Source organism: Cyphellophora attinorum (genome assembly GCF_001299255.1).
Source record: "Cyphellophora attinorum strain CBS 131958 chromosome Unknown Contig19, whole genome shotgun sequence".
Lineage (NCBI taxonomy): Eukaryota > Fungi > Ascomycota > Eurotiomycetes > Chaetothyriales > Cyphellophoraceae > Cyphellophora > Cyphellophora attinorum.
In genome coordinates, this window is record NW_017253247.1 from 414,016 (window position 1) to 429,523 (window position 15,508).

At 54.4% G+C, this 15,508-nt stretch overlaps 6 protein-coding genes across 6 annotated transcripts; 3 read left to right on the forward strand and 3 right to left on the reverse strand.

The window, feature by feature from the left end:
* Positions 1–519: 519 nt before the first annotated feature.
* AB675_12125 (uncharacterized protein) lies at positions 520–1,867 on the forward strand (the record flags this gene model as incomplete). Its single annotated transcript, XM_018141031.1, has 2 exons — positions 520–1,095; positions 1,151–1,867. The coding sequence occupies 2 exons, from the start codon at positions 520–522 to the stop codon at positions 1,865–1,867; spliced, it is 1,293 nt and encodes a 430-aa protein (XP_017998313.1).
* A 2,617-nt stretch (positions 1,868–4,484) lies between these two features.
* On the reverse strand, positions 4,485–7,217 carry AB675_12126 (ATP-dependent RNA helicase dbp10; the record flags this gene model as incomplete). Its single annotated transcript, XM_018141032.1, has 1 exon — positions 4,485–7,217. One exon carries the CDS (start codon positions 7,215–7,217, stop codon positions 4,485–4,487), a length of 2,733 nt encoding a protein of 910 aa, XP_017998283.1.
* A 571-nt stretch (positions 7,218–7,788) lies between these two features.
* On the reverse strand, positions 7,789–8,826 carry AB675_12127 (uncharacterized protein; the record flags this gene model as incomplete). The annotated part of the gene is made up of 2 exons (XM_018141033.1): positions 7,789–8,335; positions 8,399–8,826. The coding sequence occupies 2 exons, from the start codon at positions 8,824–8,826 to the stop codon at positions 7,789–7,791; spliced, it is 975 nt and encodes a 324-aa protein (XP_017998360.1).
* Positions 8,827–11,298: 2,472 nt separating this feature from the next.
* AB675_12129 (uncharacterized protein) lies at positions 11,299–13,406 on the forward strand (the record flags this gene model as incomplete). Its single annotated transcript, XM_018141034.1, has 2 exons — positions 11,299–12,193; positions 12,250–13,406. 2 exons carry the CDS (start codon positions 11,299–11,301, stop codon positions 13,404–13,406), a joined length of 2,052 nt encoding a protein of 683 aa, XP_017998394.1.
* Positions 13,407–13,522: 116 nt separating this feature from the next.
* Positions 13,523–14,200, reverse strand: AB675_12130 (Bifunctional protein RIB2; the record flags this gene model as incomplete). Its single annotated transcript, XM_018141036.1, has 1 exon — positions 13,523–14,200. The coding sequence occupies one exon, from the start codon at positions 14,198–14,200 to the stop codon at positions 13,523–13,525; it is 678 nt and encodes a 225-aa protein (XP_017998288.1).
* Positions 14,201–14,491: 291 nt separating this feature from the next.
* On the forward strand, positions 14,492–15,376 carry AB675_12131 (putative J domain-containing protein; the record flags this gene model as incomplete). Its single annotated transcript, XM_018141037.1, has 1 exon — positions 14,492–15,376. One exon carries the CDS (start codon positions 14,492–14,494, stop codon positions 15,374–15,376), a length of 885 nt encoding a protein of 294 aa, XP_017998318.1.
* Positions 15,377–15,508: the final 132 nt, after the last annotated feature.

The following is a 15,508-nucleotide window of genomic DNA, read 5'->3' on the forward strand; positions in this document are numbered from 1 at the left end:
CGCCTCAATGCTCTTTGCGTTCTCGTAATGTCCTTTGCCTTCAATCTTTCGCTTAGATTTATTGTCCGACTTCGAAATCTTCCGACCTTTACTTGGACGTGGACTGGGCAACCCGATCTTTTCTGCAATTACAACACAACTTCGAAGTGAACACAGCCGACATCACTCTGCATATATTATATGGTATGTCTCTATGCTGTACCCCCCTCGGGCAGGGTATTTTGTTCGGGACGAGCCTATTGACGTGAATGCCAGAAAGCCTCAGCACGGACTCCTCGGGACCGATCATTCTTCAGCCTGTCATTTTGCATCCCACATTCCATTCAGCACACGTCCTATCATTAGACCCACCGGACTTTTTCAGCAACTCGCGTAGTGTACCGTTGTCTGCCTTTGGTAGCCTTGTCGACGAGACGAGTACGTTCAGTACCTCATCGGGCCGTGAGGTGTCTCGACTATCAAATCGTGTGAGATCTATGAGAACCTGACGCTGGCAATTGGGACGACATCTTGGAATCCATGCAGTGTCCACAGCAACGCGAGGCCGTTCTCTCCTTTCCCTCTTTCAAGGAACATCGAACAAGCATCGACCAAAGAGTAGTCAAGGCCAATCTCACGCTGCCGACACCACTGCCGCCGCCCGTGTGGGCTTCCCTCCCGTCGCCTCCAATGTCAGGCTCGCCTCCTTCCGAAGACCCTCCTAGTCCTCGTCAAATTGCTGGACGCCGTCGAAAGAGATCCGAGTCCTTGCCACCAGTGACGTCTGCTGCAACGTCATATCCACCACCATTACCGCCGCCTTATGTGACGCCTCGGCCTCCTCAGGCAGAGTATACTGGCTACGCAGGTACACAAGCTCCCAGTGCCGTCTTACCTTATCCTCCGCCGCAGCACATGGCATACGGGGCGGGTCCTACGGTTGTGGCGCCACCTCCCAGCCCGACGAGCCAGCAGTTCTCGAGCGGACAGATTTCACCGCGGACGACACGTAAGAACAAAGCTCACGTTGCGTCAGCATGTATCAATTGCAAGAAGAAGCATTTGCGGTGCGACAACGCAAGGCCTTGTCGGAGATGTGTACAAAGTGGCAAGGAGGTAAGTCGAGGGGAGCTCGTCCGGCCTACTAAGCAAGTGCTAAACCAGTCCACAGGATACGTGCGAGGACGTAGTTCACAAGAAGCGAGGCAGACCGCCTCTGCGACCAGAAGACCCATCCATGCGTCGGTCATTGGACTCCTCCATGCTCACAGACCCGGCACGACGTATGCAAACCACGGATCCGGCGAGTTATGCTTCAGGAGGCAGTAATCCGCGCTCGTTCCGCCCTCTACAGGCTCATCCAACGTACGATCCAACGCGATCTCAGTTTCAGCCTGGCCAACCATATGGCTTGTATGCGGCACCTTCCATTGGCCCAAGTACGGCAACTGCGATGGGTCAATTTGTGCAGTCGAGAAACTACCCACCCTCCTCATACGCGCCTGCACCGCCTCTGTACGCAGCGCCCGGTCCATCGGCGAGGGCGATCGCACCTTACCCTTCCAATTATGGCTACTCAAATGAGCCTTTAAGAGCAGCGCCACCTACGGGATACCCAGGAGCTCTTTTCCCACGTACGCAGTATCCTCCGCCTCCGCCGCACGGCCCAGCAGCATCAGCAGGTGGCTCTCCCAGTCTTCAGTTACCTCCGATCAGACCAACGAGCGATCGTCCCTCGGTCGATCCGTCTCTGGCGGGTTCAGCGGACGTGCGCACGCAGCAATACCCGCCTGAGTCTTCAAGAGGAGGAACAGGGACTACGAGGCAGCCAGACCCCAAGCGACCGAAGATGGACATCCAGGGGATCCTAGGTCCGCGACACGATTGAGAACTGTACAACATCACGAAAATTGTAGCGTTCAGCATTGCATTTGAACTCGGAGCACTTTGAAGATGGCGGAAATGTACAACATGTATCAAAAGAACGCAAGGGACAAGCGGTAAAAGTTCGAGCGAGTCCTTACCTGCACATAATGCATAGTCTAATAAAGCCTGCCAGCAACATGCTGGGGGAACAAAAGCGATCGTCCATCGAGGCGGCGAAGGGATGATCTGCTGGCAGCCTGAGCGCACGTGAGTGGCACGTGCGAACGCGCTAGGCTTCCAACAGCTGTGTATGCTGCGCATTGGCATGGTCGCCATCTACCTAGGTATGGTCAGTAGAAATCCAACGAGCCGTACGGGCAGATACGAGCAGATCTGTGGCCATTTGACCACGAATGATCATGACATCCAATTGAAAATTAAGCCAGACGTGCAGTTGGCGACCCCTTCCCGCAGCCGCAAGACGGACCTCACAGAAGGCAAAGTCTCTGCGACCAGAGAAGTATGCGCATTCATTATTGCAGCGGCACCCAACCTGAGGACGCTAGGGCGACTCATGGTCAAGTCCTCAAACAGCAACAGCTCGCAGGCCGTGCAGTAATGGTGCTACCAACGGAGAAGTTTGATTCTGACCGCCGACACTGCATGTCTGCCAACAAGCATCCCCGAGCTACTGCAGGAGGACGCTCGTAAACGGAGTCTTCTGCAAGCCCAGAAGCAACCAGGACATTGTCCGACGTGTGTTGACGTTCGCGAAGCTTGCGTTGGACCTGGGATGTCGGACGACCTAGTAAAGATTTCGCTTGCTCAAGCTGTCGAAGGAGCAAACGACCCATTACCCCCAAAGTCCATCAAAAGCTTCAAGTCGTGACTTCAAGCCGTCGGTTTTTGAGGGTGTCCTCCTGCCGTTTGCTGCAGGCTCCTGCCTATCTAGGATTCACTGACTTCTGACTCCTGCCGCAGCATTGTCCGTTGCGAGACGACATCACTACGCAAGCACCACAATATCACTGCGTGTCTCTAGCTTGCACATCAAGATAAAACATACGTACTTCTCATCACCTCGGATATCACAAAAGTTGATGGCTCCACAATATACGAGCAAAACCGTGTTCGCGTCAGCTTGATCGACTTCAGCCAGCCCCGCCACAACGCCATACTCGTGCCTGTGGCGGTGTCTCTGCTGTTCAACCTTTGCTACACACCATCGTTGATAGCAATGCCTCACTCTTATTGTCACCCAACGCATCGCACACAGTCAGCATTGCTAAGTACAACGACTAGCCTTCGACTCGGAGACTCTGACCTTTCGCCCGCTGCTAGGTGCACCCAAATGGTGCACAATGACGGACCTCTGGGCTGTTGACTTTCCCGAGGGTGCTAGAACTTGGACAGAATTTTCGGAGCTCTCATCAAGTTCGCAACTCTTGATGCCGATCTTCCAGGCAAGGTTCTAACGGGCTTGTTTGTGCAGCCACTTGAGCCAGGAACATTCAATGCCCCGGCGATTCCCCTGCGCTAGAACCTGCACCTACCGACCTGTCAAAGGCAAAACCTACGTGTTCCGAACCATGTGGTGACCCAGCTTGTCGGATCCTTGACTGTGTGCCCCTTTTGCAAGCCTTCAACGGACTTCAACCTTGGAGCACAGTACAACACCTGCTTTCAGCTGCTAGTGAGATCTTCAGCCTGCAGAATGGAAGCAATCATCACGACGAAGGCAGAAATGCTGCTGATCACCGCTCGTCACGGACACAGGTAGCAGATTCGCATCCTCAGAGATTACTGCATGCTGTCCTCACTTCCACGGGAAACGGAACGTCAGCATGCTTCACGCCATTTCAAGGAGCTTCACAAGCATGCAACTTTGTTCTGCTAGAGGCGCCACTTTACGTGGGACCTCATGCAGCAAAAGGAACCATAGCTCCAACGAAGCTCCATGTAGCTTTTCCTTCCCCGAGGGAATGTCGCTGCTAACTTGAGGTGTTCTCGGATCCGACAAGTCGGCCCGTGCAACGGACAGCAACACCTTGACTACGCGACCCGCCCGTCGAAGGGCTTGGTTTCAACCACGTAGCCACTAGGCTTAGCATGATCTCTGGAGCACGCTCCACGCACCAATGCCGCTCCCGAGGTTGCCTTGCAGCAAACGCTCTCTATGAAATGGTTCGTAGCGCGACCAAGGCATCTCGAACTCCCAGCAGCTGACCATGTCACTCTATAGGGAATCGTGCTCGTTGCAGGGCTCCAAAACAAGACATGGAGCATTTCAAAACATACCAAGTCAGCACACCGCCTATGTCGGATGACTCGGATCCCCCTGTTCAGATCTCCTTTCTGCGACAGCTGGTTGACCCGTACTCTGCTAGTGACCGCCAGTATGCGATGAAAAGGCGTAGTCGTGTCTAGTTCGTCACCTGAGACTAGCCCCAGCCGACCGCAGTGTGATCGTTAATGACTACTACCATGGAGCGCTTCCCCTGCATTTACAGAGCTACGAAGCGGCACGCGACACATACATGTTGACCACAGCTCGCCAAGTCGGGCGCGGAAGTCTCTGCATGCATTGCACCACATACAGGCCCTGTGAACCTGCGTCAACGCCTTGTCGTTGACGTCTGTTATCGCTTCCCCTTCCGCTGCGGCCTCGCATTCTTCTCCTGCCTCTTCTGCTTCAGGTTCCTCGCCTTACGGATGTCGTCAACAGAATGCAGCTCCCGCTTGTTGCCCGTATTTGCCTGCTCCCGCTCCTTCGCAGCAGCAACCTTCTTCTTGCGCGTCTCATAATCATCTCGAAACTTATCCGCCGCTTTGGGCGCATCCAGTTTCGAGTGCTTGAACCGCTTGTTGCCCATCCTCGAACCACTCTGCACGGACCCAACCCCTTCCCTCTCCTTCTCACCGACCCTCAACGCCCTCCCGATCTTATTCGCCTTCTTCCAGGCATCAAACCTTCCACTACGGAAGCTCGCCGCGATCTTCGCACCGGACTCCCCACGGACTAACTTGCTGCCCTTTGATCCATCCTCGTCGTTGTTTCGCGAGACGTACTTCTTGTGCCGCTTGTCCCAGCGCATGACGCTGCGGGCCTCGCCAAAGTTTTTGGCTCCTTCATCGCCGGCGAGATCCATCGTGGCTCCGCGGGCGGCTTCGACGAAGTTGGTGTTGGAGCCGGAGTGGACGCCGTAGGCACGTTCTTCGTCCAGATCGTTGCCTTCGGGGGCGTAGGACATGAAGTACTCGCTGCTTTTGAAGGTATTGTTCGAGTGAGTATCTGGGTTGGACTTTTTGTTGCCAGTTGAGAAGGTCACTTCTAGCTCGGAATCGGATGCTTCTGACAGAATGTCTGGTCCTGTTAGGTCGAGCTCCGCGTCACCCTCGGATGGATCGTCGTGGGTGTTTTCGTTAGTAGCAGTTTGCGATTCGAATTCTTTCGCTGCCTGGGACTTCCGCTTCTTCACTTTCAGCGTGTGCCGAATAGTGCGAATCGCATCGACTGCTTCCTCATTATTCTTGCGCCCACCACGTCGAGCACCGATCTCGAAGATGGACTCTTGGGGCCTGAAGCCTCCAACGCGAGCCAGCATGGCTTGTCGGGCTGCCTCGAGACCGTCGTTGTCATTGTCAAACATGGGATGCAATTCGGTCCATGAGTCGCTGCCGACTAGCTGCTTTGCTCGCTTGGCGCTTTCGGACGATGCTGAGTTGCGAGTGCGCTGGTAGAGCTTCTCGCCTTTGGAGGCCACTGTCCGCAGTGCGGCTAGATCTACGTCCGATGCTAGTGTATTACTTGCCCATTCAGTCTGGGCTTGCATGGCATCGCGTCGCTGTGAGCCGACCACGACGTCGGTCGCGAGGTCGAAATTCGAACCTGCAGACCGGCCGACGATGAGCTTGCGCCCGAGGAAGAGTTGGAGATCTAGCAGGTATGGAGCGTCAGCATCTCGCACGAAGCTGTAGCTCCAGCCTTTCTGGCCTGCTCGCGCTGTGCGGCCTACACGATGGACGTAGATTTTGGGCTGTGATGGGAAGTCGTAGTTGATGACATTCGCCAGGATAGGGATATCAATGCCTCGGGCGGCCACATCTGTGACTACCAGGATGTTCGACTGGTGTGATCGGAAGGCCTGGACTTGTTCTTTGCGTGCTGTTTGATCGAGTGAGCCGTAGACGTACGATACGGCATAGCCGGCTGCCTTCAGCAGGTTGGCGAGGTATTCGACATGATGTTTTGTCGCTGCAAAGACGATGGTCGAGTGCTGGTTGGATACACCTTTCGAACTGCTTTCGTTCTCGGATCTCTTCCTCTTCTTGGACCCTTTCTGCTCGCCATCTGTCGAGAGCAATTGTGAGCCTGTAGGAACACCAATGACGTCTTGCAGCAGGTGCAACAGAGCACCTTCCTTCTCAGAAGACTTGACAGTGAAGAAGGCACTTTGCAGATCCGGCGAGACCTTGCTGTCTGCGTCGAGGCGGATGAGACTTGGCTCTTGCAGGCCGGCACGGGCGAACTCGACCAGAGACTTGGGTAATGTAGCAGAAAACAGCAGTGTCTGACGTGACGATGGCAAAGCGTACAGAATCTCGGTCAGCTGAGCGGCAAACCCCATCTCGAACAGTCGGTCAGCCTCGTCGAAGACAACATAGCGTATGCTTTGCAGATCGAGATTCATTTCGACTTTCAGATGCAGGAATCGGCCAGGAGTAGCAATGACAATGTCTGGATTTGAGGCCATGGCTGAGAACTGCTCTTCCAGACTGTCGCCGCCCACGAGCAGCACAGAACGCAGATCTGTGCCTTTGCCTAGCTCTTTGACAACTGACAACGTCTGCAACGCCAATTCTCGGGACGGAGACATGATTAGCGCTCGGGCGCCCACTTTGGGACTGTGTGCTTTCAGTTTCTCAATCATAGGTATGACGAACGCTGCTGTTTTGCCTGAGCCAGTCCTCGCCATTCCGACAACGTCCTTATCGTTTAGCAGCAGCGGTATTGTCTTGCGTTGAATCGGAGTCGGGACCGAGAAGCCTTTCCTCGTAATGGCTTTGAGCAGGTTGGCATTTAAGCCCATCGCTTGGAAGCCTCCGCCTTTCTTCACCGACTTGCCCTTTAGGTTTGTCGCCTTCCGCTGTGACGCCGCCAGCTGTTTTGCTATTACATCCTCGTCATCATCGACATCGGTATCGGTGGCCATGAAGTCCAAGCCATCGTTTGGCGTAGCGGCGCTGTTGGTGACTTCATCCTCGCCCTCACTGTCACTCGCTGACGCTCCTCGCCCGTTCTTCGTGAACAGAGACTGCCCAATATCTACCTCGGTCTCCGACCGCGCCGGAGATGACCTTCGAGCCCGCATGTTGGCTAACACTGCTATGGACTGTGGGTAGTCGTAGCATCGCAGTCTTCAGTGACTCGGGCACTTGGGGCGACTTTTTTCTTATCGATACCGGCTCCTAGTCTGCCCTGCCTTGGCCCCACCTCTCACATCGGCCGGCGCACGCAAAAGTCTTCGGCTCCGCTTACTGCCCCGGACTACGTAGCGCAAATACCATGCCACAGCTTCGAGGGAAGCTGATCTATCTACGGTACAGCAGGTGTGACGCAGGACTTGTTACAAGGTACAAGGTCACCAAGCGAGACTTACAGAATTGGAAGGAAGACTGCAATTGACCTCGGGAATTGAGTACCCAACCCTGCATTCACTTGCCATCCAGATTCACAGCACTAAGGTCATATACCACTTTGCTCTGCGCTGCTTCGCATCTTGCTACTGTACCGCGCATTGTCTTGTCACTCATACCTATATATCGAGACACTGTCCGAGATCGGCTCTGAAGCAGCTGCCTCTCAATGATCTGTTGGGAAGAAGGCATACTTCGGTTACTTCTCCTGGGATGTCCAACGGCTCACGACTTCAAACGAGCTTGTCACTTGTCGCGATCGATGCACCCATCTGCCGAATCGAAGTCTTGACACAAAGCTACACTGATCGCCTTCTCAAACGCCTGAACCAACTGACCATCCGGCTCAGTTTCCGATGCCAGCATCACGGCTTTTAGCTGAACTCCGGTCATCTCCCATGCCCAGTTGACTGCAGTCCCAGGCCCAACATCGCCGCCCACTCTTGAGGGGTCATTGTACCCACGCAGAATACCAGTGCAAGGCATATCTGCCGTTTGATTTTGACTGTAAGGCATTGCATCGATGACCTCTAGTTTGCAAGGGAGTTCCGGCGTATTGCTGACTGCCTCGAGAAGTGACTTGATCGCGTCGAACTTGGCGGTATATGTACTGTGATCTTTCTCGATACCAGCGACACACATGTACAAAGGTTTTGTGTCTGAGTTGCACCCGTCGGCTGGATACCAGCTATAGCTAGTGTTGCTTGACCCGTACTGGTGCAGGAATAGCATGGTCGTGTTGGGCGTGTGGTAGATGTCGACCAGAGCTGGGGCATTAAGTCCATTGCCGTATCTATATGCGACGGTCAGCACACGGCGGCAGCTCGACAAGTGAAGAAGTATGCTGGAGACTTACGGCCTGATCACATCCGGACCCTGATCAAGCGAGGGGAACAAGAATGAGACGTGCAAGGCAGCGCAGATGTCGTAGCCACTGTTTCTCGCGCATGCGCTCTCATCGTAACCACCACAAGGGCGTAGTCCCCAAACATTCAGGTCCATTTGTTGAGAGAAAAAGTCGCCGACATCTTCAGTGTAACTGTCGCAGCCGCCCGCATGGACGATGAGCCACTTGTCCGTTGGCGTCGGAGCGCGTACGTCGTACAGCACGTAGTCGCAATCCATACGCTTCCAGCCATCTCGCGTGGTTACGTTGAGACCTCGACAGGACTGGTCGGCAAAGAGAGCATTCTTGCACTGCTGCGGTGTGCCCATAAAGCAATCGCGCGGCGGCGCAGCTGTACAGGCCAAGGTGATCATAGCCGCGACCACGGCGAAAGTCATAGCATACATTGCCAAGATCTTGTTGAGTTGCGGCGGGCGCTGCACAGTGAAGACCCTGTAGAGATCATTGTTATATTTGGTGGCGCCAGCTCGTCGCTTTTATTTTCGCACGTCGACGCCATTATAACACCCAAGCAACAGCCGCTTTACTGGAAACCTAGGAAAGGGTGCGCTGGAAGGTTCGACTTCGTATTGATGTACCGGTGTCACTGGTCAGATTGCGTGGCAGACTTTACCACACAAGTCACGGTGTCTCTAGATGGTGCGGCTGATGAACTATCAGCTCGTGCACCATGGCCGTGGTATTCTTGGCATGGGCAGGAGGAAATCACAATCGCGGGGACCCCTCCAAGTATCGTCAGGTACAGCAACCTACAACCATGTGTTACCAGTCGTGTAATGTGACAAGGACTTTAGTTAGTTGACCATCCATTTGGGCTAAAGTCGATAGGGAGGCCTCTTGTGATCTCGGTCATAGGCTTAGACCTCATACATGCACGAGGATCGCGTGATCAGTCTTCCTAATAACTCCAGAAGAAGGTCCTGAGGTGACCTGCTTTCATTTTGCCTGATGGCAGGTGGGGAGCGAAGAGGGTTTGAGCCATCATCTGCACCACAGATGAAGCTTGTACAAGATAGCTGATTCTAAGAAGGCGGAGGTAAGAGGGGGAGTTGTAGTGATCCGAGAAGGGGTAAAGCTGGACGGTCTCGGAGCTAGACCCGACTTGGATTTATTGATTGCGGACGCGACGCGTTGTGCCTTCCCCGCAGCGCAGGCAAAATATCGCTGCTTTGCCAAACAGTACCTAAGTACCTTACACACCTCTGTACGCAAAGAACGACACGGATCGCAAACAGCCATGGGTGGGTCAACGTGCTTATCGGTGGAGACTCTGTGCGCTGACAATGTCAGATTACGGACAGCAATACACGACGTCCTACGGAGCGAACGGTGCGGCCGATGGCGGCGGCTTTATGGGAGGCGAGCCCGGCAGCAGTCAAGCAGGTGGCAGCGTATGCATCTCTTGAAAATGGTTGTGCGGCTATTGACGTCAAGTACAGAAAGGATATGGCAAAGACACAGTGCGACCCGTCACAATAAAACAATTGCTCGATGCACAACAACCACATCCCGATGCCGATTTCAAGATTGACGGTGATGCAATCACACAGGTAAGGGTACCCTCAACAGCGCGAGACGACGTCCCGCTGATGTTAGTAGACCACATTCGTTGGCCAGATACGGAACATAAGCAAGCAGACTACCAACATCACCTACAAAGTCGACGACGGCACCGGTATAATCGAAGTCAAGCAATGGATCGACTCCGATGCGCAAGACGACCCCATGGACGTCGAATCGAAATCGAAGCTGGCTGAAGATGTGTATTGCCGAGTATACGGAAGAGTCAAGGCCTTCAACAACAAGCGACATGTCGGCGCGCACATCATTCGACCCATTACAGACTATAACGAGATCAATTATCACCTGCTCGAGGCCACCGCCATCCATCTGCACTTCACAAGAGGCCCACCCACCGGTGCGGGAGGCGCGGTCAAGGCCACAAACGGTGCTGGGGGGCAACAAGGGTATGACGGTACGTCAAACGGCCTGCCGTCAATGTCCAGCTATGCCCGGAAGGTGTACCAGGCGTTGAAGTCGACCGAGGCCAACGAAGGCTTGCATCTCCAGATGATTGCATCGACGACTGGCATGCCGACGGCGGATGTATACAAAGGCGCGGAGGAGCTACTGGGGACTGGTATCATATTTACGACTGTCGACGATCAGACTTGGGCTCTGCTGGACGGCTGATCCGCATTTGTATCGGTACCAGCGGACATGGTTGTGAGTGATCCTCAGAAGAATTCTTCAGGACACCAGAACGGCACTGCATATGTTCCAAGGCCACCTACAGGTTGCCGATAGGCACAGAGCAGCGAGAATCAGTCCCAATCCGCTGAAGCGCAGCCATGGTGGCCGTGACATAATGACATGCCTTCGACAGCGGTACAGCGTATTCCCGTGTGGCCACAAGTGCGTCCCGTATGAGGATACAAGCAAAGACCTGAACACCTGTATGCCCCCGCGCTGATTTGGGGAATACACAAGCCCCCAAACAGCTGACAAACATGTCAAGATCTCCACACATGTAGTCCCCGCAATACACTTGCAACTCCTCAACTACCCCCACCGGCGCTTGACATATTTGGCTGAATTGAGCTGTGGATATGCAACGTCGTGAGACTATGACCGTGTGGCCATCAAAGCACGAGATGAGGACGTAGAGCTTTCTTGTCAAAGGTGAGACTGCGTCGTTTCCTACGCTGCGCGCGACTCCCGGAGGATCAATATTCGTCCTTCTGTTGCCTGACATTGTATGGTCAAAGCGACCTACTCCGTCTCGTGAATTCCGCCTACGTTGATTTCTGCTCACAGCGCCCAGTTGAGGATAGGCGACAGCGAGCAGCATGGCAGACACCTCTCTCAATCCCGCTTCGCCGCCATTCTTCACAGCTCTAGACCCCTCGCAGCTGCGGTCAAGATCAGATTTCGCGCAAGCATGCCTCTCCCTTCTAAACCCTCTCCTTCCCTTCTTCTCCCCACACTCCACCCGCCTGCGACTGGGTGCCACTGGCACCCGTTTCGACGAGTCCGCGGCGCAGCTGGAAGGCTTCTCGCGCTCTATGTGGGGCGTTGGCTCTTTGTTGGCGTGCGAAACGCCGACCCTCGCACCAACTCCGACCAGCGACGCCAACGGCGGCAGTCCGCCCCACAGCGACCTCTTCCCGTGCTACGCACACTGGCTGGAGGGTCTGCGGAATGGGACCGAACCGTCCCATCCCGAGTTCTGGGGCTGGTGCGAGGACAGCGACCAGCGCATGGTGGAGATGTGTCCGCTCGCGTGGGGATTACTGGTAAGCCCGCAGTGGTTCTGGGAGCCGTTGACGCGAGAAGAGAGGGGAAATGTGGTGATGTGGTTGGGAAGTGTCAATCGAAAGGGGATGCCGGATACGAATTGGTTGTGGTTTCGTGTTATGGCAAACTTGGCGATTTGGAAGTGTGCTGGGGAGGGCAGGCCGGGTGGTGGTACTGACGATGGTGAGGAAGTGGTGCAGGTCGACGAGGAGCAGATGAGCCGAGATCTGAACCGGCTGGAGAGCTTCTATAGAGGCCAAGGGTGGAGTAATGATGGGCCAGAAGGGTATACGCAGATGGATTACTACTCTGGGAGCTTTGCAATACAGCTGTTGCAGTTGATCTACGTGAAAATTAGGGGTGGGGTGGATCCGGAGAGGGCGGAGAGGTATAGGGGGTGGGCGAGGGAGTTTGCGGTTGGGTTCGTGCGATATTTTGATGAACAGGGTGAGTGTCACTCCCCTCCTCCTTGACGCTCGATGCTGATTGAGCGTGCTGAACAGGTCGAGCAATAACCTTCGGCCGCTCTCTGACCTACCGCTTCGCGATGGCAGGCTTCTGGTCGGCAGTCGCGTACGCGGATCTCGAACTGCCTGCGCCGCTCACTTGGGGTGTCGTCAAGGGCCTCCTGCTCAGGAATCTACGCTGGTGGACCATGCAGAAAGACATGTTGACGTCACAGGGCACGCTCAGTATTGGATACAGCTACCCAAACCAGTTCCTGTCGGAGAACTACAATTCGCCGGGCTCGCCGTACTGGTTCATGCTGAGTTTTGTGGCGTTGGCGTGTCCGGAGGAGCATCCCTTCTGGCAGGCGGAGGAGGAGGCTTACCCGCAATTGGACCAGCTGGGCGGTCATGTGGTGGTGATGAAGGAGCCAAAACAGATACTGTGCAATAAAGGACACACCTTCTTGTTGAGCTCAGGGCAGCAGTGCCACTACCCGATGAGGGCAGCAGAGAGTAAGTATGGGAAGTTTGCTTACAGCTCGGCGTTCGGGTATGGTGTGCCGACAGGAGGGTATTTCGTGAATGCGATCGGAGGGGATAATATGCTTGCTCTTTCGGATGACGAAGGTGAGACGTGGAAGGTCAGGAGGGTGGCGTTGAGTGTGAGGATTGAGGAGAGGGAAGGGTTGCCTGTGCTCATATCGGAGTGGAAGCCGTGGAAGGATGTGCTCGTGGAGACGACTTTGGTGCCTCCGTCGGCTGGATATCCGAACTGGCACCTAAGGATGCACAGGATCAGGACTGGGAGGGCGCTGATGCTTAGCGAGGGCGGGTTCGCAATGGCTGGTGAGAAGAGGGCGGATGGAAGGATGCTGAATATTGGTATTGCCGAGAACGAAGGGCGTGAGCAATCCGACCAAGAAGCAGTTGCTGTGTCGATAGTTGGCGTTGTTGGAATACGAGAGCTCGGAACGAGACAGAGGAAAGGCGAAGTCATTGATGAAGATGCTAACAGCAACTTACTAGCCAGCAGAACAGTCCTTCCGACACTGACTGTAAGTATGGATGCTGCTGAGGAGACAGCAACGTTCATCACAGCCATCTACGCTGTGCCAGCGTCAGCTTCAGCATGGCGATCATCCTGGCAGGAGGCGTGGAACCAGCCACCGAAAGTGCCCGAGTGGCTTCAGGCTAATCTTGGTACTTCATGAATAGATGCCGTGGGACGCAGACCGTGTTCAACATGGTTTGTTCGTGCAAGCACGCACGAGAGCGGAATGGTCTCAATTACGAAACCCTTCATTAGATCAGAGCTCCATCATCCGCTTCATGGGATTGCGTGGCTGTTCTTCTTGCCTTTTGCGTTCCTCAGGCTGATGTCGTCAATATTGGTAACCTGGTCCTCCTTGTTCGTTGGCTCCTTCCTTTGTTCTGCTGGCGCTCCTGAGCTTGACTCTGTGGAAGGGTTGATCGCACCGCTTGACTCTTTCTTGTCGTGGCCTTCCATAGCAACGGCAAGGATCTCCTGTTCCAAATCGGGAATATACTCCCACTCTACACCCGCTTCTGTGAGCAGCCGACAGCTTTGACTGTCTTGTACGAAAGTATTGGGCTCCTTAGCACCAAAGACGACCTTTCTGACACCGCCCTCAGGATCTCCTTGTCGCGTATCAATGATCCTTTGGACACAAGGTGTATTCCCACTCAGACGCTTTGAACAGGGCTCTAGTGTCGTATATAGAGTGACCTTCAGGCCTTGTGTCAAGATATTAGGCAGTCCTCCCTCGCGAGGGTGCGCTTCGTCCATCTTTGTCAGTGCACACTGCTCAGCGTGTGTATTTCCTTCCAGCTCCAACGTGTAGCCAGTTGAGAGGATCTGGGGCTCCTGTGGCTTTCGGTACGAGACCAGCACGCAGCCAACACGGAAGTTTGTAGGCTTTGGTGGAGATTTCTGAGCTTCCGACAGAGCGTGTCGCAGATACTCGACGTGCTGGCCGTGAGACATATCGACGGAGAAGTGATAGGACATGAAGTTGAAGTGAGCCAGACTTGAGAGCCAAGTCCAGGGCGACTACTGTGGGTGGCCTGTGACGTAGCCCCTAGGGCACGCGTCTTTAAGTGGTCTCACGCGTTTAAATCGTCTCTCCAACGGCCTCCAACATTACCTACTACTGAGCAGTATATACACAAGAATCTCCTTGAATCGCTACGGACTCTTGATCGATCGTAGACGTAGACGCATACCTACCAAAGTTGACTCCGCCCAGAACAGGTCTTGCCTACGAGCGTCACAATCATGGCACGAAAAGCCAAGAATGTGGTAGACGAAGAAGAGAGCATCGAACTCGAAGAACCTCCCACATCAATCAATCCATACGAGGTCCTTGGTCTCGAGAAGACAGCGACAGCAGACAATGTCAAGTCGGCCTACCGCAAAGCCGCGCTCAAGCATCATCCAGACAAGGCTGCAGAGAGCGACAAGGCCGCAGCACATCTCAAATTCCAGGAAATCGCTCTGGCATACGCTATTCTGTCAGATGAGCGGAGAAGGAAGCGATATGACACTACTGGGAACACCTCTGAGTCCCTCGACCTCGAAGACGATGACTTCAATTGGACTGACTTCTTCCGAGAGCAGTCTGCGGCCATGGTAGATGGAGCGATGATTGACAAGATCAAAAAGGATTATCAGGGATCGGAAGAGGAGCGGGATGATATTCTGCAGGCATATGAGGAAGCGGAAGGTGATATGGATGCTATCTACGAACAAGTCATGTGCAGCAGCGTGCTGGACGATGACGAACGATTTCGGCATATTATCGACGAGGCAATCAAGGACAAGACCGTTCAGGCGTACAAGGCATACACCAAGGAATCGAAAGCGAGCAGGAAGCAGCGCGTTGCGAAAGCCAGGGCAGAGGAAGGCGAGGCGATGGAGTTGGCGGAGGAGCTTGGGGTCAAAGACAAGTTGTTCGGCGATGGCAGCAAGAAAAAGGGCAACGACGAGGATGCACTCAAAGCGCTCATTCAGCAGCGTGGCCAGAGCAGGTCTGACAACTTTCTCGCCAACCTTGAGGCCAAATATGGCGGCGGTGGAAAGAAGAGCAAGCGAAAGGAGTCCGACGAGCCGCCGGAAGAGTTGTTTGCAAAGAATGCAAAGAAGCCTAAAGCCAAGCGTTGATGTCGTGGATATGAATCACTTTGAGCGCGTTCCTGGCCCTGGTAGATAGCAAAGGCGTGCATAGATGATGTCTGATACCACGCGAGGATGGCTGGTTGGATATTGAATGATGCTGACTATATGCGACATCAC